Here is a 21,147-nt window from a genome sequence, read left to right on the forward strand (position 1 = left end):
CTGCCCCCCCCCCACACACTGTAATATTCACGCAGGTGTTACTGCGTCTCACCTGTCTGTCTGTCTCACAGCTCTGTCTCTGGCGATGGAGAGAGACGGATCCAGCGGGGGTGTGGTCAGACTGGCGAGCATCTCAGAGGAGGGCGTGGAGAGACGTGTCATCCTGGGAAATCAGCTGCCACGATTCTCTACACACTGAACACACACACCTTGTGACAATGCTGTGTTAACTTGTCCTCCTTGTTGTGTTAATAAAGTTTTTTTGGAATCTGTCTTTGTGGGTCTGTGAAGTCGTCTGATTGGTCGGAGTCATCATTGATTGTTGATCATTGATTTCATCACATTTAATCAAACAAGAGTGAAAACAGACTTTTACCAATGTCCGCTCTGAGAACCTGGACTTAACATCCCGTCGAAGGTTTAACATCAGTCTCACGTCACGAATGAACATAAGCACCATTTTATTTTGAAGGTTTCTGTCTGACACACTTTTCCTTTTGGTTATGAATATTAGTTATTGATATTAGTCAAACTAGTTCCCAGTGTCCAGCAGGTGAAGACGTGACGAGTTGGTGTCTCAGTTATTGGATAAATACATCGATCGATACTTTATCAAACAAAACAGTCAACGATGAGCATAAGAACAATAAGAGGTTAAGTTCAGGAACGAACTTCTACAGCGCTGTCACAAGTATGTGATGAGTATTGAAGCCAAATATAAATACACACTTAAAGATGAATAACTGAAGCTGTACAAAGTTGTGCATCAGACTAACAAATGATGGTGCAGCAGAAGTAAGAGCTGAAACAGTGAGAGTAAAACTTAAGATACAATATATATAAGAAATATAAAATCAAATAAAGATAAACAGGCAGTGATGCTGACAAGTACTTTACCATTATGTTTCATCACTTCCACACCTGTCTGTCTGTGTTGTCTGTCTGCACTGCCTGTCTGTCTGTGTGTTACTTTTCTGCGCTTGGGTTGGGGGCGGAGTTATCACCTGTCTGTCAAACTCCTCTCTTCCTCTCCATCACGATTTGACAGACAGGTGACAGTTTCCCACAATCCACCTCTGTTCCTTCATTTTTACTGACCTCACATTTATTCATCTCTCTCTCTCCGTCTCTCCCTCTCTCACCTTCTCTCTTCCTCTCCTTCACTCTCTCTCCCTCTCTCTCCTCCCTCTCTCCTTCCTCTCTCCCTCTCTCTCCTCCCTCTCTCCTTCACTCTCTCTCTCTTCACTCTCTCCTCTCTCTCTCTCTCTCTCTCTCTCTTCCCTCTCTCTCCCTCTCTCCTTCCTCTCTCTCCCTCTCTCTTCCTCTCCTTCCCTCTCTCTTTCTCTCCTCTCTCCCTCTCTCCTCCCTCTCTCTCCCTCTCTTCCTCTCCTTCTCTCTCTCCCTCTCTCCTCTCTCTCTTCCTCTCTCCTTCTCTCTCTCTCCCTCTCTCCTTCTCTCTCTCTCCCTCTCTCCTCTCTCTCTTCCTCTCTCCTTCTCTGTCTCTCCCTCTCTCCTTCTCTCTCTTCCTCTCCTCTCTCTCCTCTCCTCTCTCTCTCCCTCTCTCTCCTCCTCCTTCTCTCTCTCTTCCTCTCCTCTCTCTCTCTCCCTCTCTCCTCTCTCTCTTCCTCTCTCCTTCTCTGTCTCTCCCTCTCTCCTTCTCTCTCTCTTCCTCTCCTCTCTCTTCCTCTCCTCTCTCTCTCCTCTCTCCCTCTCTCCTCTCCTCTCTCTCTCCCTCTCCCTTCTCCCTCTCTCCCTCCTCTTCCTCTCCTTCTCTCTCTCCCTCTCTCCTCTCTCTCTTCCTCTCTCCCTCTCTCTCTCTCCCTCTCTCCTTCTCTCTCTCTCCCTCTCTCCTCTCTCTCTTCCTCTCTCCTTCTCTCTCTCTCCCTCTCTCTTCCTCTCTCTTCCTCTCCTTCTCTCTCTCTTCCTCTCCTCTCTCTCTCCCTCTCCTCTCTCTCTCCTCTCCTTCTCTCTCTCTTCCTCTCCTTCTCTCTCTCTTCCTCTCCTCTCTCTCTCCCTCTCTCCTCTCTCTCTTCCTCTCTCCTTCTCTCTTCTCCCTCTCTCTTCTCTTCCTCTCTCTCTCTCTCTTCCTCTCCTTCTCTCTCTCCTCTCTCTCTCTCTCCCTCTCTCCTCTCTCTCTTCCTCTCTCCTTCTCTGTCTCTCCTCTCTCTTCTCTCTCTTCCTCTCCTTCTCTCTCTCTTCCTCTCCCTCTCTCTCCCTCTCTCCTCTCTCTCTCTCTCTCTCCTCTCTCTCTTCCTCTCTCCTTCTCTGTCTCTCCTTCTCTCTCTTCCTCTCCTTCTCTCTCTCTTCCTCTCCTTCTCTCTCTCTTCCTCTCCTCTCTCTCTTCCTCTCTCCTTCTCTGTCTCTCCCTCTCTCCTTCTCTCTCTTCCCTCTCTTCTCTCTCTTCCTCTCCTTCACTCTCTCCCTCTCTCCTTCTCTCTCTCTCCCTCTCTCCTCTCTCTCTTCCTCTCTCCTTCTCTGTCTCTCCTTCTCTCTCTTCCTCTCCTTCTCTCTCTTCCTCTCCTTCTCTCTCTCTTCCTCTCCTCTCTCTCTTCCTCTCTCCTTCTCTTCTCTCCCTCTCTCCTTCTCTCTCTTCCTCTCCTTCTCTCTCTTCTCTCTCTCTCTCTCTCTCTCCTCCCTCTCTCTTCCTCTCTCCTTCACTCTCTCTCCCTCTCTCCTTCTCTGTCTCTCCCTCTCTCCTCTCTCTCTCCCTCTCTCCCTCTCTCTTCCTCTCTCCTTCACTCTCTCTTCCTCTCCTTCACTCTCTCTCCCTCTCTCCTTCTCCCTCTCTCCTCTCCTCTCTCTCCTCTCTCCTCTCTCTCTTCCTCTCTCCTTCTCTCTCTCTCCCTCTCTCCTTCTCTCTCTCTCCCTCTCTCCTCTCTCTCTTCCTCTCTCCTTCTCTGTCTCTCCCTCTCTCCTTCTCTCTCTTCCTCTCCTTCTCTCTCTCTCCCTCTCCTTCCTCTCTCCCTCCTCTCCCTCTCTCCCTCTCTCTCTTCCTCTCTCCCTTCTCTGTCTCTCCTTCTCTCTCTTCCTCTCCTTCCTCTCTCTTCTCCTCTCTCTCTTCCTCTCTCCTTCTCTGTCTCTCCCTCTCTCCTCTCTCTCTTCCTCTCTTCTCTCTCTTCCTCTCCTTCCTCTCTCTCCCTCTCTCCTTCTCTCTCTCTCCCTCTCTCTCCTCTCTCTTCCTCTCTCCTTCTCTTCTCCTTCTCTCTCTTCCTCTCCTTCTCTCTCTTCCTCTCCTCTCTCTCTTCCTCTCTCCTTCTCTCTCTCTCCCTCTCTCCTCTCTCTCTTCTCTCTCCTTCTCTTCTCTCCTTCTCTCTCTTCCTCTCTCCTTCTCTGTCTCTCCCTCTCTCCTTCTCTCTCTTCCTCTCCTTCTCTCTCTCTTCCTCTCCTTCCTCTCTCTCCCTCTCTCTCTTCCTCTCTCTCCTTCACTCTCTCTCCCTCTCTCCTTCTCTGTCTCTCCTCCCTCCCTCTCTCTCTCTCTCTTCCTCTCTCCCTCTGTCTCTCCTTCTCTCTCTTCCTCTCTCTCTCTCTTCTTCTCTCCTCTCTCTCTCTTCCTCTCCTCTCTCTCTTCCTCTCTCCTTCTCTGTCTCCCTCTCTCCTTCTCTCTCTTCCTCTCCTTCTCTCTCTCTTCCTCTCCCTCTCTCTCCCTCTCTCTCTTCCTCTCTCCCTCTCTCTCCCTCTCTCTTCTCTTCTCCCTCTCTCCTTCTCTCTCTTCCTCTCCTTCTCTCTCTTCCTCTCTCTCTCTCTTCCTCTCTTCTTCTCTTCTCTCCCTCTCTCTCTTCCTTCTCTCTCTCTTCCCTCCTTCCCCTCTCTCCCTCTCTCCTCTCTCTCTTCCTCTCCTTCTCTCTCTCTTCTCCCCTCTCTCCTCTCTCTCTTCCTCTCTCCTTCTCTGTCTCTCCCTCTCTCCTTCTCTCTCTTCCTCTCCTTCTCTCTCTCTTCCTCTCCTTCCTCTCTCTCCCTCTCTCCTCTCTCTCTTCCTCTCCTCTCTCTCTCCCTCTCCTCTTCTCTCTCTCCCTCTCTCTTCTCTCTTCTCCTCTCTCTCTCCTTCTCTCTCTCCCTCTCTCCCTCTCTCTCTTCCTCTCCTACTCTCTCTCCCTCTCTCTCCAAGAAGACAGGAAGGAGGGGTGAGGGGGGGTGATACCTGACCCTGGTCTTTTATTCTCTGGGTGGTTGGGGGGTGGGGGGGTGACACCTTTCATCTGATGTGCATCATTGTCTCTCTCTCTCTCTGTTCTGACATAATGTCTCTCGCCCAGTGACCGTGTGAATGAAACTTCAGGTGTGAAATTTAACACACACACACAGTGAAACACACCACACTGCACTACATACACTAAACTACAAACAGTGACACAAACACACAGTGTAACACACTCACACAATGAAACACAAATTTACAATACTTTTAATACTAATAAGACAATATAAAGTGTTTTTTAAAGATACACATATAACAATAACACCGACAAGACGCCGCCCATATGTCCTTCAGCCAATCTCAGTCAGTTTTGGGCAGTGGGGGTGTGGTCTTTGCATCTGGGGGTGGAGCCAAAAAACTTGTGTCCGCAGCTTTTGTCCAAACTTATTGTCCCGAAAGAGAGAGAGAGAGAGAGAGAGACAGAGACAGAGAGAGAGAGAGAGAGAGAGAGAGAGAGAGAGAGAAGAGAGAAGAGAGAGAAGAGAGAGAGACAGAGAAGAGAGAGAGAGAGAGAGAGAACAGAGAGAGAGAGAGAGACAGAGAGAGAGAAGAGAGAGAGAGAGAGAGAAGAGAGAGACAGAGAGAGAGAGAGAGAGAGAGAGAAAATAGAGACAGATTGAGACAGATTGAGACACAAGGAGATTGAGAAACTAACGGGAGACAAACTGGGACGCACCGGGACACTCTGACCGCCTCTCACTACCACCCGCTCCGTCCTCCGGTCCACCCAGCGACTCCTCTCCGCTCTGCAGGCCGCCTCCTGGAGCCCCTCTCCCGGTCAGGAGGCCGCCGCGCCCCGCTGGGTCCCGCTGCTGGGACCGCAGCTCTCCTGCTCTCAGTCCGTCTCCCTCCGCGGACCAATCAGGAAAAAGTTCCTTTTAACTTGCTGGGCTCCAATGAGGCGCGCGCGGCCGATCGAGAGCGAGCCCAGCTGACGATCGGTGATCAGTGATCGACGCGAGTACCGTGTGCTCGGGTCTGGATCTGGTGGGACAGGGCCGGATGGAGGGTCCCGTGGCCCGGGGACAGGCCTCCTCCTGCGGGCTGCAGCTGCTCCTCCTCCCGCTGCTGCTGCTGAGCTGCTGCGGAGCAGAAGAAGGTAAGTTTGTCTCCGGCCAGCCGCCGTACTCATCAATAACACTCTGTCAATCACTGTGATCGATACCTGTATTGATGAAATCACATCTGATCAGATTACCGCTCATCTGTTTCCTCCAGTAGTCAACGACCTGACATCATGTAATCAATCAATAGTTAACAATCAGCAGTTTACAGTGGGTCAGTTAGCTACACTTTACTACACTTTAACTACACTTTACTACACTTTAACTACACTTTACTACACTTTAACTACTGTTAACTACACTTTACTACACTTTAACTACACTTTACTACACTTTAACTACACTTTACTACACTTTACTACACTTTACTACATGTAACTACTCTTTACTACACTTTAACTACACTTTAACTACACTTTACTACACTTTAACTACACTTTACTACACTTTAACTACTGTTAACTACACTTTACTACACTTTAACTACACTTTACTACATGTAACTACACTTTACTACACTTTAACTACACTTTAACTACACTTTACTACACTTTAACTACACTTTACTACATGTAACTACACTTTACTACAGTTAACTACACTTTACTACACTTTACTACACTTTAACTACAGTTAACTACACTTTACTACACTTTAACTACACTTTACTACACTTTAACTACTGTTAACTACACTTTACTACACTTTAACTACAGTTAACTACACTTTACTACACTTTACTACACTTTACTACTTTACACTTTACTAACACTTTACTATGCTTTACCATGCTAACTACACTTCACACTTTACACTTTTACACTTCTTTACACTTTACTACACTTTAACTACACTTTACTACATGTAACTACACTTTACTACAGTTAACTACACTTTACTACACTTTATTACATTTAACTACACTTTACTACACTTTACTACATTTAACTACACTTTACTACATTTAACTACTGTTAACTACACTTTACTACACTTTACTACACTTTACTACATTTAACTACACTTTACTACACTTTACTACACTTTACTACACTTTACTACACTTTACTACATTTAACTACACTTTACTACACTTTAACTACACTTTACTATACTTTACTACATTTAACTACACTTTACTACACTTTAACTACACTTTACTACATTTAACTACTGTTAACTACACTTTACTACATTTAACTACTGTTAACTACACTTTACTATATTTAACTACTGTTAACTACACTTTACTACACTTTAACTACGGTTAACTACACTTTACTACATTTAACTACTGTTAACTACACTTTACTACACTTTAACTACGGTTAACTACACTTTACTACATTTAACTACTGTTAACTACACTTTACTACACTTTAGCTACACTTTACTACACTTTAACTACGGTTAACTACACTTTAATACACTTTACTACATTTAACTACTGTTAACTACACTTTACTACATTTAGCTACAGTTAACTGTACTTTACTACAGTTACCTACACAGTGAACCTTTACTACAGTTTACTACAGTTTACTACAGTTATCGATCATCAAACAGCTGCAGCTTAATGTTTTGTTTTAACCAATAATCGATCAGATTGAGTTTTATGTGATGAGAGCCTAAAGACTCAAGTGTTCTCAGTTAGTTTTAAATGCAGAGAAGAGAACTCGATCTGGTTCCTCGTTAGAACCTCAGTTCTCCAGAGGTGGAACACTGAAGAACATCAGTCAACCAAGAGTTTCTTTTCAAACTAAATCAAAAACAGGATGTTTGACGTGGTTTAGTTTTAACTTAAGTTTAGGTAAAGTTAGTTTAGTTAAACTTACATTTGTTTTGCTATAATAAAGATATCATTCATAAAAACGTAGAGCTTAAGAAGTGAAGGAAACAAATTAACATCAACTTGAACAAGACTCAACACAAACAAACCAACATTAAGTGTGTGTGTGTGTCGTACACTGACGAGACACACACACACACACTGTAAACAGTATATCTGGTGATAAGAGTGCATGACGAGGACACGGAAATTACCATGACAACGCTGGTGGGATGTTTATACAAGACACTCGCTCTAAGTGTGTGTGTTCTCAGAGTGTGTCTGTGTCTGTGTGTGTGCGTGTGTGTGTGTGTGTGTGTGTGTGTGTGTGTGTTCTCAGAGTGTGTGTGTGTGTTTGTGTGTGTTCTCAGAATGTGTTTGTGTGTGTGTGTGTGTGTGTTCTTGTGTGTGTCTGTGTCATCCTGTGAGTTTGACCAGACACAGTAATGTTTGTGTAGCGGTTGAAGTGGGGACCTGTTGCTCAGGATGCTGGGTCACGGGGTCGTCAGGTCGCCACCTGACCTGTGACCTCAGCGTGACGTTACTCTCGACCAATAGAATCTAAATCAGAGCACTGACCTCTGGGAGTCGCATCACGGCCTCATCACAGTCGCAGTGATGGGACCAGTAGAAACCCATTGTTGTGGTTCGAAGTCGTTGACCAGGAAGTCAATCGACGCCTCTCTCAACATCAAAGTGATCACATGACATCACCATGACATCACAGCCTGTGGCATGGAGCTAAGATCAGTGAGGTGTTCAGGTGCTGCAGGAAACCTGAGACTCATGTCGGTTACACTTCATCAACTCTCTTTAACCAGATTAATAATTTGTAGAGGTGTGAAAGACACACTCACCTGTCTGTCTGTCTGTCTGTCTGACACACACACACACACACACACACACACACACACACACACACACACACACACACTTTCCTCCTCTCACTAATTTACTGTAATTGCTTCAGTCACTTCTTGTTTTTGTGAACCGACAAGGACAATCAGAGTCCATTTGTGTGTGTGTGTTTAAACATGAGCGTGTGCGAGCTGTATGTTGTTTACATTATGTTGGCACCTGTCTGTCTGACTCTGCCCGTCTGTCTCTCAGAGGTGTTGATGAACACTAAGTCAGAGACATCCGATCTTCGCTGGATGAATCATCCTCCCGACGACCCAGAGGTACACACCCACTCACAAGCTAGCTTTCAGCTAACGTTTACCTTTGGGCTCAATGAAGGCTACTAGCATTCAGTTAATCTTTACCATTCATCACAATGAAGGATGCTAATCCATAGCGCTCTCTGTCCGTCTATGTGCAGTGGGAGGAAATGAGCGGATTGGATGATGAGTCCAACATGGTGCGGATATATCAGATCTGCACGCCTGATAGTCCGTCCTCCTATTGGCTCAGGACTCGCTGGATCCCCCGGAGGGAGGCGACCACCCTCTACGTGGAGATCCGGTTGGTAGATTTGCTGTTTGCTCAGCTTGTTGTTTGTGTGTGGTTCGGTTTTCTGTGGAGATGAAACTGACCGTGTCCCTGCAGGTTCACCATGATGGAGTGTTCCGCTCTGAACCAGCGTCACTGTAAAGAAACCTTCAACCTTTATTACTACCAGTCCGACAGCGACGAGGCCACGCCCACTCACCCGTCCTGGATGGAGAACCCTTACACCAAAGTCTCCACGGTTGCGGCCGACCACCTGCTGCGACACGGTGGAGAACGGCGCTCCAACGTCAAATTGTTACGCCTGGGGCCATTGCGGGGGGCGGGGCTCTACCTGGCCTTCCACAGCCAGGGTACCTGCATGGCGCTGCTGTCCGTACGCGTCTTCTACAGGAAGTGCCCGCCCCTCCACCGCGCCTTTGCTTCCTTCCCTGAAACCATCCCCCACTCTCTGGTGGAGCAGGTAACTACGCAGTAACCATGGTAACCACAGGTTCCAGAACCCAGCATGCCTTAGAAAACAGTTTATTTTGAAATTTAAAGTCAGTTCACTTGTAAATGTATTTGTCCAAAAAAAAAGCTTCCTGTCTACAAAGAGGCTGTTAACAAAATAAAAGCTTCATCATTAAGTGTGCTGATTAGAGTTTGTGTCATTGACAAACTTTTTTTCAAATGTGTGTGTGTGTGCTGTAGGCTCAGGGTGTGTGTGTGGAAAACGCAGTGACGCCGCCAGGAGAACTGTCACGACCTCCCAGCATGCTTTGTGGCGAGGACGGGCAGTGGGTGGGGCAGCCCACATCCAGCTGCGCCTGTCGCCCCGGATACGAGGCAGGCGAGACCGACGTGCGGTGTCGAGGTGAGCGCGAAGTTTGTGAAACAAAAAAATCTTGATTTAGTTCGTTCAGACTTTTCAAATTAAAAGCTCTGTCACATGATAAACACAGATGTAACGACTGTGAGACAATGTGTTGACCTGCGGAACTTTACGGAACTTTACGGAACTTTACGGAACTTTGACCAGATGGAACTAAAAGGAAAGAATTCAAACAGGTTCATCTGCAGGTTATTTACAAAGTAAAAGCCCTTTCAGTGTGAGAGGTGAATTGTGTTTCTTCATTATCAGCACTCAAAATTCTTTCTCTCCCTCACACACACACACACACACACACACACACACACACACACACACACACAGTGTAAACAGAGGGAGGCTGGAGATGATTAGAGAGAGAGAGAGAAGTGTGTTGACAGAAGAAGGGCGAACGACATGGTGTTATTACAGAGAGATAGGATAAAATATGAATTTTCTTTATTTTCAGTCTCAGTAAAAAAACTGTTTTATTTGCTTGAACTTTGTCAGGATCAGTTTTGTGACCTTTGACACAAACGCAGTTCTCCACAGGTCGTCTCATATCAACAAATCTCTTCTGTTGGACGAGTCTAAAGCGGCATGTGGTCACGTGACCCTGATGTTCTGCGTGTGGAGGTTCCACAGCTCGGCAGAGTAGAACTGTTGTAACAGTAGAAGTCCAGCGCTCACTTTAAACTCTAATCTGACAGGAATGTGGCTCCACATGTTTCTGACGGGCCTCAGTCAGGCGGCGGGGGCGAGGGGGCGAGGGGGGCGAGGGGAGGTGGGGTCTGTGATAAAAAAGGAGGCGACAGACATTCGGTTGTTGAAGCTTCCTGTTATTCTGTATGAGGTCAGAGGTCAGCTGACTGCAACCAGGATGCATTGCTGGGGGGGGCTGGTTGCTTCTGCTGCATGTTAACCCTGGTGGGGGGGGTAATGTCCTGGCTGAGTGAAAAGGTCAAAGGTTAACTTGCGCTGCTTCAGCTCTGAGGGACAGAGAGAGTGTGTGCGTGAGGGTGCCTGGCAGGAGTTGGCGTGGTGACATCATGGCAGCACTTTCCACATCCTGTCGAAGCCAAGGTCACTTCCTGTCTCTGTCTGTGCCGCTGCACTCTTCCCTCGCTCCCTGTGATGTTCCTCATCCGGACGCCATCTCATCATTGTTCAGAAACAAAGAGACACGTTAACATGTCTCCTGTGTCCGTCTCTCAGGACCTTCCCTCCCTCTGTCCGTGGCGCTCCGCTCCGAGCTCGTCAACTGAAGAACTATTAGAAAGGTTTTATTTGTAAAGTTTTACTGCAGCGTAGGGACTATTTTCTGCGTCGGATTAATACCTTTGTTGCTGCAGAGAGTTGTCATGATCACGTCAGTCTGAGATTTTACGACAATAAGAAAAACAATTATAATGTTAACTCATATTTTTCTCTCCAGCCTGTCCATCTCGTCAGTTTAAGGCGGGGTCAGGACCTGGTGTGTGTAACCCCTGTCCCACCAATAGCAACACACGGATCCCAGGCTCCGCCTACTGCCTGTGTGACTCTGGTTACCATCGAGCCGACTCCGACCCGCCGCACGCCGCTTGCACCCGTAAGTCTGACTTTTCTTTGGGTGTGTTCCTGACTCTTCCTCATTTCCCACAATGCACCTGTACAGTGTCTCTCATTATGGCCGTCAGAGCGGTCGCAGAGCCTGATGACATCACAGTGACATCATCAGGCATCAGATGTTTTCATTGCCTGATGAACTCATGAACTGATCTAAATGTAAAAATATCCGGATTTATACACATGTTGTGTTTTAAAACCACACACACACACAGGTTTTAGGTTTCAGTAGTGTGTGTGTGTGTGTGTGTGTGTGTGCGTGTGCGTGTATCAGCTCCAAACAAATGAGTCATATGAAAGAAAGACAAATTGATGAAGGAATGAAAGTAATGAAGCAGCAGTTGTGGTTGTTGTTGTTGTTGTTGTAAAACAATGTAACACAACAGAAACCTTTTCACGGATTTACCTGTCAGTCTAAACTCTGGGATCCTAAACGTCTTCTGTTGTTATCGGACTGTCCGTGACCTCTGACCTCCCCACCAGGCCCCCCCTCAGCTCCCCGCTCCATCGTGAGCCAGGTCAACGACACCATGGTGACTCTGGAATGGAGTGAGCCGCTGGAGCGAGGAGGACGAGGAGACCTGAGCTACAGAGTCCTGTGCTCCAGCTGTGGATCCGCCTCAGCCCCCAAGGTACGCCACACAGACCAGAACCGTCCGAACAAGGTCGACCAACCAGAGACAGACCACTGACTCCGCCCTCCTGTCTCCTCTTAAGGGATTGGACGGTTCCTGTTCTCCTTGTGATGACAGCGTCCTGTACCGCCCAGCGCAGCGCGGTCTGACTCAGCGCCGCGTCGTCGTCTGGGGACTCCGCCCATACACTAAGTACACCTTCACCATCCAATCGCTGAACGGCGTCTCTGCTCTCAGCCACTCAGAGCCGGCCTCGGACAGAGTCAACGTCACCACCAGCAGAGACGGTACACAAACACTACGTTACCCAGAATACCTTTCATTCCAACAGAATGTGCAGGAGAGTTACTGTCAGTGAAACAGTTCACACACACAATGTAACACAACACAATATCACACACCACACCCTTGTGTGAACACATTATAAAAATGATATTAACACTACTGGGCCACATCTGATGTGTTACTAACGTTGCTGACGTCTGATTGGCTCAGTTCCTGCTCCAGTGTCTGGTCTGAGGAGGACGGCGTCCTCAGAGAACAGTCTGACGTTAGAGTGGAACGTTCCTGTTCTTCAGAACCAGTACCACATCCTGGACTACCAGCTCCGCTACAGTCCCAAGGTACACACACACACACACACACACACACACACACACACACACACACACACACACACACACACACACACACACGCACATAGAAAAAAAACTCACACTCACAGAAAACACACACACACTCTATGATGTCATTTTCAGGATGGCGAGGAGGTGGGTCAGTGGCAGTACGTGTCCACCAGGTCTTCTTCGGTGGTGCTGACGGGGCTGCAGCGGGCGGCGCAGTACGAGGTGCAGGTCCGCGCTCGCTCACAGGCGGGATACGGATCATTCAGCACCGCGAGCAGCTTCAACACACAACCTGACGGTACGAGTCCAGAGCTCCTGGAAACTGATGCTAACATTAACTCTGGATTTACACTGACTTTAGCATGCTAACATGGTTAGCCACGGCCCTGCCCGTCAGATACCGTCACCACCGACTCCGACAGGAAACCACATTTTAAAGAGGAACATTATTGATTAGTGATTATATTTTATTGATCTGACTGTTGTAGGTGTGAGCAGCTCTCAGCTGGTGGTGACAGCTGTTTTGATCTCCATGGCGATACTGCTCCTCATCGCCGTGGTGATGGTCGCTGTGTACTGTTACCGGTAAGAGAGAGAGACTGTGTGTGTGTGTGTGTGTGTGTGTGTGTGTGTGTGTGTGTGTGTGTGTGTGTGTGTGTGTGTGTGTGTGCGTGTTCAGGATGCTCCCTCCCTCAGCACAACAATGGAACATTGACCTCAGGTTCACACACACACACACAGACACACACTCAGAGCAGGGTGGAACACGTTGACTATATTAAGACGTAGAAACACGACACTCTGAGAGAGATGGAGCGATAGAGAGAGATAATAACATTCCTGCGGGAGTGACAGAGAGAAAAGAGAGAGTGTGTGTGTGTGTGTGTGTGTGTGTGTGTGTGTGTGTGTGTGTGTGTGTGTGTGTGTGTGTGTGTGTGTGTGTGTGTGTGTGTGTGTGTGTGTGTGTGTGTGTGTGTGTGTGTGTGTGTGTCTTCTCCTGCAGCTGATGAAAAACTGAAGACATGTCTGTCTCTCTCTCATTCTCTCTCTACCTGTCTGTCAGCAGGAGAAAGACAGACAGACAGATGAATGATAAGACCGGACACTATCAGATGGGACAGAGTGAGTAGTTCTTCACTTCAGTTATGTGGATCAATCCATCTGATGATGATCATGATGATGATGATGATGTCATCACTGTTGCAGCGATGAAGGTGTACATTGACCCGTTTACCTACGAAGATCCCAACGAGGCCGTGAGGGAGTTTGCCAAAGAGATCGAAGCCTCCTTCGTTAAGATAGAGGAAGTGATCGGAGCAGGTAACACATCTGTCTCTCTGTCTGTCTGCACAGACTTTTATTTTGAAATGTCTGCCAGAGTCTGTGACCTTTGACCCTCATCAGGAGAACACGCTGGAAAAACATCACATTTGTTCTCCAAGATGAATCCTGCTTTATTAAAAGTAAACGTGTGTGTGTGTAGCTGTAACAGTAGACAGCGCTGGTGATGGCATTAGTGAAATGTAACTGGATAGCAGTTGCCGTGGAAACAAGGGTGTTAAGTTTTCACCACCGGCTGGGGAACACACACACACACACACACACACACACACACACACACACACACACACACACAGGTGTAGACGTGTTGGTATGTGCTAACGAGCCTTAAAGGAACATTTCACTTCTTCAGTTGTTTGACTCTGTGGCTCAGGTCCGCTGTGATTGGCTGCTGACATGTGGAGTCCCTCAGGGTTCCATCCTCAGTTCTCTCATGTTCTCTCCTCTTACATGAGCAGAACTTTGATCTGAGGAGTTTCAACCTCGTATCAAACATCAGAATTTACCTTTGAGGTGAATCCAGATGGTGAATTGTGTAAAATGTCCTAACTTACCTGGATAGTTGAGTTTCATCATCGTCATGAAACCAGATAGATGCTACTGAAACTTTAAGTTTGGACAGATGTGTGTTGTCACCTGTCAGACAGGTGTGTTCTTTCAAATGATTTGTTGTGAACGACCATAACCCCACCGGTGTACCTGTCCAGGTGAGTTCGGTGAGGTGTGTCGCGGCCGTCTGAGGATCCCGGGCCGGAAGGAGAACTACGTGGCGATCAAGACGCTGAAGGGCGGCTACACTGAGAAGCAGAGGCGGGACTTCCTGTCAGAGGCGTCCATCATGGGTCAGTTCCAGCACCCCAACATCATCCACCTGGAAGGCGTCATCACCACCTCCTGTCCCGTCATGATCCTCACTGAGTTCATGGAGAACGGAGCGCTCGACAGCTTCCTGAGGGTGAGACGGTCACAGCTCGGTGCGTCCCTCTGCCGTTTGTTCAACCGCATGCTCACCTGTCTGTCTGCCTTCCTGTCTCTCTCTCTGCAGATGAATGATGGACAGTTCACCACCATCCAGCTGGTGGGAATGTTGCGTGGGATCGCAGCAGGGATGAAATACCTGTCGGACATGAGCTTCGTCCACAGAGACCTGGCCGCTCGCAACATCCTGGTCAACTCCAACCTGGTCTGTAAGGTGAGACACCTGTCTGTCTGTCTGTGTGTCTGTCTGTCTGCCTGTCTGTGTGTCTGTCTGTCTGCTCACCTGTATGTCTGTCTGTCTGTCTGTCTGCCCACCTGTATGTCTGTCTGTCTGTGTGTCTGTCTGTCTGCCCACCTGCCTGTCTGCTCACCTGTCTGTCTGTCTGTCTGTCTGTCTGTCTGTCTGTCTGTCTGCCCACCTGCCTGTCTGCCTGTCTGTCTGTCTGTCTGTGTGTCTGTCTGTCTGCCTGTCTGTCTGTCTGTCTGTCTGTCCTGCCCCCTGTATGTCTGTCTGTCTGTGTGTCTGCCTGCCTGTCTGCTGCCTGTCTGCCTGTCTGTCTGTCTGTGTGTCGGTCTGCCTGTCTGTGTGTCTGTCTGTCTGTCGTCGCCCACCTGTATGTCTGTCTGTCTGTGTGTCTGCCCACCTGCCTGTCTGCCCACCTGCCTGTCTGCCTGTCTGTCTGTCTGCCCCTGCCTGTCTGCTCCTGTCTGTCTGTCTGCCCTGTCTGTCTGCCCTGCCTGTCTGTGTCTGTCTCCCACCTGTATGTCTGTCTGTGTGTCTGCCCACCTGTCTGTCTGCCCACCTGCCTGTCTGCTCACCCTGTCTGTCTGTCTGTCTGTCTGCCCACCTGCCTGTCTGCCTGTCTGTCTGTCTGCCCACCTGCCTGTCTGCTCACCTGTCTGTCTGTAACTGTTTGTTTCCAGGTGTCAGATTTTGGTCTCAGCAGGTTTCTGACGGAAAACTCGTCCGACCCGACATACACCAGCTCTCTGGTGAGTCCACTCTCTTAGACTCTGCGTTGCTACGACGACACTGAAACAGCTGCATGAAATAAAAAAAAAATATTTTTTTAAAGTTCTTTCACATTTATGCAGGAAGTAGAGATTAATCAGAAACTGGTTGTAAAATTTTTTGGTTAGTGACTTATTTTGAAGGGTGTTTGCTGATGAGATTTAAAGGAACAGTACCTCTGGTAATGGTGCTCTGCTGTGATTGGCTCTTTATGTTGTATCATTCATTAACACATGAATTCCCTCTGGGTTCGGTCAGACAGTTTTTGGGACGGGGAGAACTTCCGCCTTCTTGACTTTCTGGTTGTGTAGAAGGCGCTCTCGAGGTCGTCCAGAACGAGTGGAGGGATGATGTGGGCACACAACGTTAACGTAACGTTTATAGGGTTAAAATTGTGTTATAAGTGGTTTAAATAATGAACATTGTTCCATTAGAATAGATTTAATACTTATTAATTGTTGTGAAAACGCTTTCTGTAAATAGTTGTGACGCCACACACCACATGACATGACACACATGACTTTTTGTTCTCACCAGTTTTTGTGTTTGCGTTGAATAAAGTTATTAACGTCACTGAGCCGTTAGCAGCTGCTCAATGAGCCTGATTTACAAGTGGATCCTCCGGCTCCTCCTTTAGATTATGTTTCACTTTATTCACTTTCCTTGAGGAAGGTACCCTGTCCTCAGCCGTAAATTCTCAACTGACCAATCAGCAGCTTGCATAAGCATTAATGGAATGCTACTATGACGTGGGCAAAATCTCCCTGAAAGAAAAACAGAGGGAGGTTCGTATTTTAACACAGGCGCACTATTCAAATAAATTGGTTTAAACAGTTGACAGAACATTTACAGTGTTGTGTTCTAACTATGATCCAAATCAAAGTCGTATTATGAAATAATTGTTTCCAGCGTCTTTTGATGAAGTAACCGACTCTGTCTTGTTTCTCAGGGAGGGAAGATCCCGATTCGCTGGACGGCTCCTGAAGCCATCGCCTACAGGTGACTTTCACCACAGCTCATTGAGCTTCTGTCATAGAATCGCATTGATATTCAGTTCTGTCATGTTAAAGACGTTAGATATTGATTATTTAATCCACTGACTGAATACAGGAAGTTCACGTCTGCCAGTGATGCGTGGAGTTACGGCATCGTCATGTGGGAGGTGATGTCATACGGAGAACGACCATACTGGGACATGAGCAACCAGGACGTAAGAAAAATATATATTTATTTAAATCTGATGGACCGACAGCTGTCTGTCTCTCACCTGCCTCACTCACCTGTCTGTCCCTCTCTTCTTCAGGTGATCAACGCCATTGAGCAGGACTACCGCTTGCCCCCGCCGCCGGAGTGCCCCGCCTCCCTGCACGCGCTAATGCTGGACTGCTGGCAGAAGGAACGAGCCAACAGGCCGAGGTTTTGTGATGTGGTGGCAGCGCTCGATAGGCTGATCCGTAACCCCGCCTCCCTGAAGTTGACGCACCAGGAGGGCACGAGGTGAGGCACCTTGCTAAGCAGAGAGTGGAGGGTTTGATTGGCAGCTGTGGAATTTCATTCATGCACCAGCTGGTGGCTTCTGGGGTCAAAGGTCAGAGTCTGCCATGGAGAGACAGGCAGTGGGTGGGGCTTGCGGGGCAGCCAGCTGTGTGATTGACAGCTGTTTACACAGACATGGTTGTTTACATGAGCAGGTGCAGAGAGGGTCATATGATCACATTCCTGAAGCAATTTCCTGTCTGTCTGTCTCTGTCTCTCAGTTCGTCCCAGCCTCTTTTGGACCAGCGTATCCCCCCTTGTCTCTCTGCCTGTGGTTCGGTGTCTGAGTGGCTTCGAGCCATAAAGATGGAGCGATATGAGCAGAGCTTTGTTCAGGCCGGTCTCATCAGCCTGGAGATCGTCTCGCAGCTCAACACTGAGTATGATCACCTACACTCACTGACACAGACCAGGCTGCCTGTCAGTCAACACTCAGGGACCAATGACACAGACCAGGCTGCCTGCCAGTCAACACTCAGGCACCAATGACACCGTCAACACTCTTGTTCTTGATGATTTTGACTCTGACCTTTGACCTTACTCTCCACCTGTTTCCATAGAGACCTGCTCAGAGTGGGCGTGACCCTCGCCGGTCACCAGAAGAAGATCCTCTCCTCCATTCAGACGCTCAGGATACACAAACCTCCACCCACCGTGCTCTACTGACCAATCACAGAGCTGTCCTACACCACTACACTCAAGATGCAGAAGACCTGCTGCTACTGGACCAATGAGAGTTGCTGTGACATTAAGGAGCACAAAGAACACTAAATGATTAACATAGAGTTACTGCCCCTAAATAGACTTCACCTACATTATTATGAACAATGGTTGGTCAGCGCTAAGGACATATTTAGCCCCGCCTTGTCAAACCACTACAACCATTCCCCTCCTCAGGAAACCGAAGGCTCCTCATACCTTCACCTGATTGGTTGTTTGAACAAACCAGCCACTGTCCAATCAGCATCCAACACAGGACATCGGATTCAGTTCAGGGGACGCCTCTGATTGGTCGCAGATTATTTCAGTTCTTCCTGGTGCTGCCCACTACAACCCTGCTGACATGACTAAGCCCCGCCCACTGTATTAAAGCACAGCTGGGATTGGTTCTCAGCCCTGTCTATCAAACAATCAGGATTTTCCTTTGGTGCAACATGAACAGAAGTTTTGGTTTCTACCAGATTCAGTTTTATCCGAAGGGATTTTTGTGAACTGGATCGTGGACGAGTTTTTACTTATTTTTCGGAATATTCTGGGATTTGATCAGAACTTTTTTACAGACATGTTAAAGTTGTGGAAACGCTGTGGATGAATCATTTCCAAACAGACTGTGGGAATATTTACCTGAGGAACATCGGGACGTCCTTGGAGGAGTTATTTTGTGAAACATCTGAATATCGTACTCTTCATAATCATAATAAGAATATTCTGGGATTGCGTCAGAAAACACTGGGGAACATTTTGAGGAAATCTTTGAGAACATTACTGAAGTTTTCATGGGAATCATTAAAATCTGTTACAGGACATTTTTTTAGATTTAGCTAATTTACTGTGACTTCTCAGTAGCTGAAATTCCCTGGATCACTGAGATTTCAGGAATATTTACGTCAAAGTCACAGGAAACCAGCAGCTACAAATGGTCGACTATCCATTCATGGCCGATTTCAAATGATCAGATTTGGTTTATTGAGCCTGGTTTTCTACACTGGCATCTGAAACTATTTTAAAGCCTTAAAGAGACACATTCTGTTCATCTTCATGTTGATTTAACGACTGATGTTATGACTGTAAAATGTTTTCATGCTCTAACGTTCAGAATCACTGTCATCAGACTGTCCATCGCTGCAGCTCCTCTCTTCAGCCTCTGTCTCAAACACTTGGTTTTAGCTCCCGTCTCTTTAAGACCCCCTCTCCTGGTAAAGCCCAGTCTGCTCTGATTGGCCAGCTGCTCCTCTCTGCTGTGATTGGTCGACCTTTTCCAGCACATGTAGGAACTTTTTCTCACATCTTCGTTAGGGGGCGTGTCAGATGGGACGAGTGGTTTCATCACGTCGCTCTGCAGGAAGCAGCAGTTTATCATGTCCCAGGTTCAACTTCCACACCAGAACGGTTTTTATTGTAGCACTTTTTGTACCTGATATTTGATCACGATCATGTTTTTATAATAAACCCACATTTGGAGAAAGTCGTTTTCTTCATTTTGTAAAGATGGAAAAATGTTCCAGAGCAAAGTTGTGACGTCAGTCAGTCGTTTGTTCTTCCCACAGGAACAAGAGTCCCCAGCTGGAGACGAGGACTCTGTGTCCGTCTCCTCTGTCCAGCAGCTGAGACTGAACTTGTTTGGTGGAATCGATCTGTGACGGTTATGAAGCTCAGTGTCCCAGCAGGAGTCTCAGTCAGGTTAAGATAAGATAAGTCCCACAATGGGGACATTTGCAGTCTTACAGCAGCAAGAGTCAAAAAGACATCAGCAAGTCTGAAGTAACATTCAATACTTAAGTGTAAGGAATATAAAAAAATAAATAGAAACGTATGAATGTATGCAGTGAGGATATTTACAGTGAACAGATTGCACAGACGGATGAACATACAGTATAATTCAATTCTAATTGTATCGCACCAAATCATAATATACGTTATCTCAAGGCTCTTTACATCGAAGGTCAAGACCTTAAAACGTTTTATAGAGAAACCAACAGTTCCCACAATGAACCTGTGTTTTGGGAGTGCAGTGATCTATTTGGACAGTCCAGTGTTATGAGCTCTTTGATATATGAAGGGTTTGAAGGACTTTCTATGTGAGGAGCAGGATCTTGATGTTCAGAGTTTTACAAGGAGCCAATGCAGAGAAGCTGAGAGCAGTAATATGATCTCTCCTAGTTCCTGTCAGCACTCGTGCTGCAGCATCTTGGACCAACTGGAGGCTTTTCACAGACTTACTGGGACGTCCTGATAATAAAGAGTCACACTGATCCAGTCTAGAGGGAACAAATGGTGGAAGAAGGTTGTCCTAGAGACCTGTTTTATCTGTGGGTCACATGTCCTGGTCAAACATAACTCAAGGTTCCTCACAGCAGAGCTGGGGGCCAAACTAACACCGTCCAAGGGGACTATCTGGTCAGACAGTGTTTCTCTGAGGTGTTTAGGGCCAAACAGTGAATATTGCACAGTTAAAGTGTTAAAGTTCAGTCCATGATGATGCATGGAGTTTTACTGGGAGCGAGCTGGTCGTACAGTCTTTCTGCTGCAGGAAGGAACGACCTGCGACACCTTCAGACACTTGAATCAGTCGCTGAAGGAGCTGCCCAGTGCCTGTGTCCTGCGGGGGGGGGGGGGCTGGTGTCCCACCACCTCCTCTGGGTCAAGCTGGTATCACAGGACCAAGCTCAAGTAAAGTCGAGTCCAAGTCTCAGGTCCTGTAAAACAAAGTATTTTCAGTTTGAATGGTTTTACTTAACCCTTGTGTTGTTCCTGGGTCGACCCAGAGTGTGTGTGTGTGTGTGTGTGTCTGTGTGTCTGTGTGTGTGTGTGTGTGTGTGTGTGCGCGTGATCATACGCAAGCCCTGGCCGGTCAGGGTTAGGGTGACCCAAGGATTGTCATTATCCAATTCTCCTGGGAGGGTCATTTAGACCCAGAGAGGGCGCTGTGGTGCTCTGTGGGCTCATTTAGACCCGCACCTGCTTCCAATTGAAATCAAGGGGGGGTACATTAGACCCACATGTAAGTCTCCGTGTGCCACTCTCTCACGGACCATGGCACGATGTCGCGTCAGGAGCGTTTCACCAGAGAACAGGTTCTCCAACAGCTATTCTCCCAGCAACCATCCTCTGAACCCGAAGAGGACGGACAAGGAGATGGAGAAGCAGACAGAGAGGACGGAGACGGAGACAACGGCGATAGCGAAGAAGACGAAGACGACGACGAAGACGACGACCCAGTGGGTGATGCTTCTGCAGATTCTTCATCCTTGGAAGAAGAAGGAGGACAATACCACGGCGACACCACCACCACCAGACTCGTGGAA

The 21,147-nt window shown here is 47.6% G+C and overlaps 2 protein-coding genes across 5 annotated transcripts in view; both read left to right on the forward strand.

The window, feature by feature from the left end:
* Positions 1 to 272, forward strand: part of psmb6 (proteasome 20S subunit beta 6) — a 2,158-nt gene extending 1,886 nt beyond the window's left edge. The window contains exon 7 of the mRNA XM_035148833.2: positions 72 to 272. Coding sequence (XP_035004724.1) covers positions 72 to 199 — 128 coding nt within the window. The 3' untranslated portion in view covers positions 200 to 272. The remainder of the gene's footprint in view (positions 1 to 71) is intronic.
* Positions 273 to 5,164: 4,892 nt separating this feature from the next.
* Positions 5,165 to 19,307, forward strand: ephb4b (eph receptor B4b). Of its 4 annotated transcripts, none has more exons than XM_035148711.1 (21): positions 5,165 to 5,294; positions 8,198 to 8,268; positions 8,409 to 8,551; positions 8,636 to 8,999; positions 9,230 to 9,392; positions 10,822 to 10,977; positions 11,478 to 11,626; positions 11,712 to 11,916; positions 12,125 to 12,252; positions 12,388 to 12,553; positions 12,744 to 12,840; positions 13,319 to 13,377; positions 13,462 to 13,575; positions 14,304 to 14,551; positions 14,642 to 14,788; positions 15,499 to 15,567; positions 16,536 to 16,585; positions 16,697 to 16,796; positions 16,890 to 17,083; positions 17,344 to 17,502; positions 17,683 to 19,307. In XM_035148711.1, exons 1-21 carry the CDS (start codon positions 5,198 to 5,200, stop codon positions 17,786 to 17,788), a joined length of 2,985 nt encoding a protein of 994 aa, XP_035004602.1. In that variant the 5' UTR covers positions 5,165 to 5,197; the 3' UTR covers positions 17,789 to 19,307. The 4 variants fall into 4 exon arrangements, with proteins under 4 accessions (XP_035004602.1, XP_035004603.1, XP_035004600.2 ...); XM_035148712.1 differs by having other exon boundaries at positions 13,322 to 13,377; XM_035148709.2 differs by having other exon boundaries at positions 17,344 to 19,307.
* Positions 19,308 to 21,147: the final 1,840 nt, after the last annotated feature.

The sequence above is a fragment of the Hippoglossus stenolepis genome, chromosome 23 (genome assembly GCF_022539355.2).
Source record: "Hippoglossus stenolepis isolate QCI-W04-F060 chromosome 23, HSTE1.2, whole genome shotgun sequence".
NCBI classification, from domain to species: domain Eukaryota; kingdom Metazoa; phylum Chordata; class Actinopteri; order Pleuronectiformes; family Pleuronectidae; genus Hippoglossus; species Hippoglossus stenolepis.

What these genes read in the sequence shown, in the direction of transcription:
- ephb4b (XM_035148709.2), top strand. Translation starts at nt 5,198, where the DNA reads ATGGAGGGTCCCGTGGCCCGGGGACAGGCCTCCTCCTGCGGGCTGCAG. An exon ending in CGTCACCACCAGCAGAGACG is followed by an intron (nt 11,917 to 12,124) that starts GTACACAAACAC and finishes TGATTGGCTCAG; the next exon opens with TTCCTGCTCCAGTGTCTGGT. An exon ending in CGCTCGACAGCTTCCTGAGG is followed by an intron (nt 14,552 to 14,641) that starts GTGAGACGGTCA and finishes CTCTCTCTGCAG; the next exon opens with ATGAATGATGGACAGTTCAC.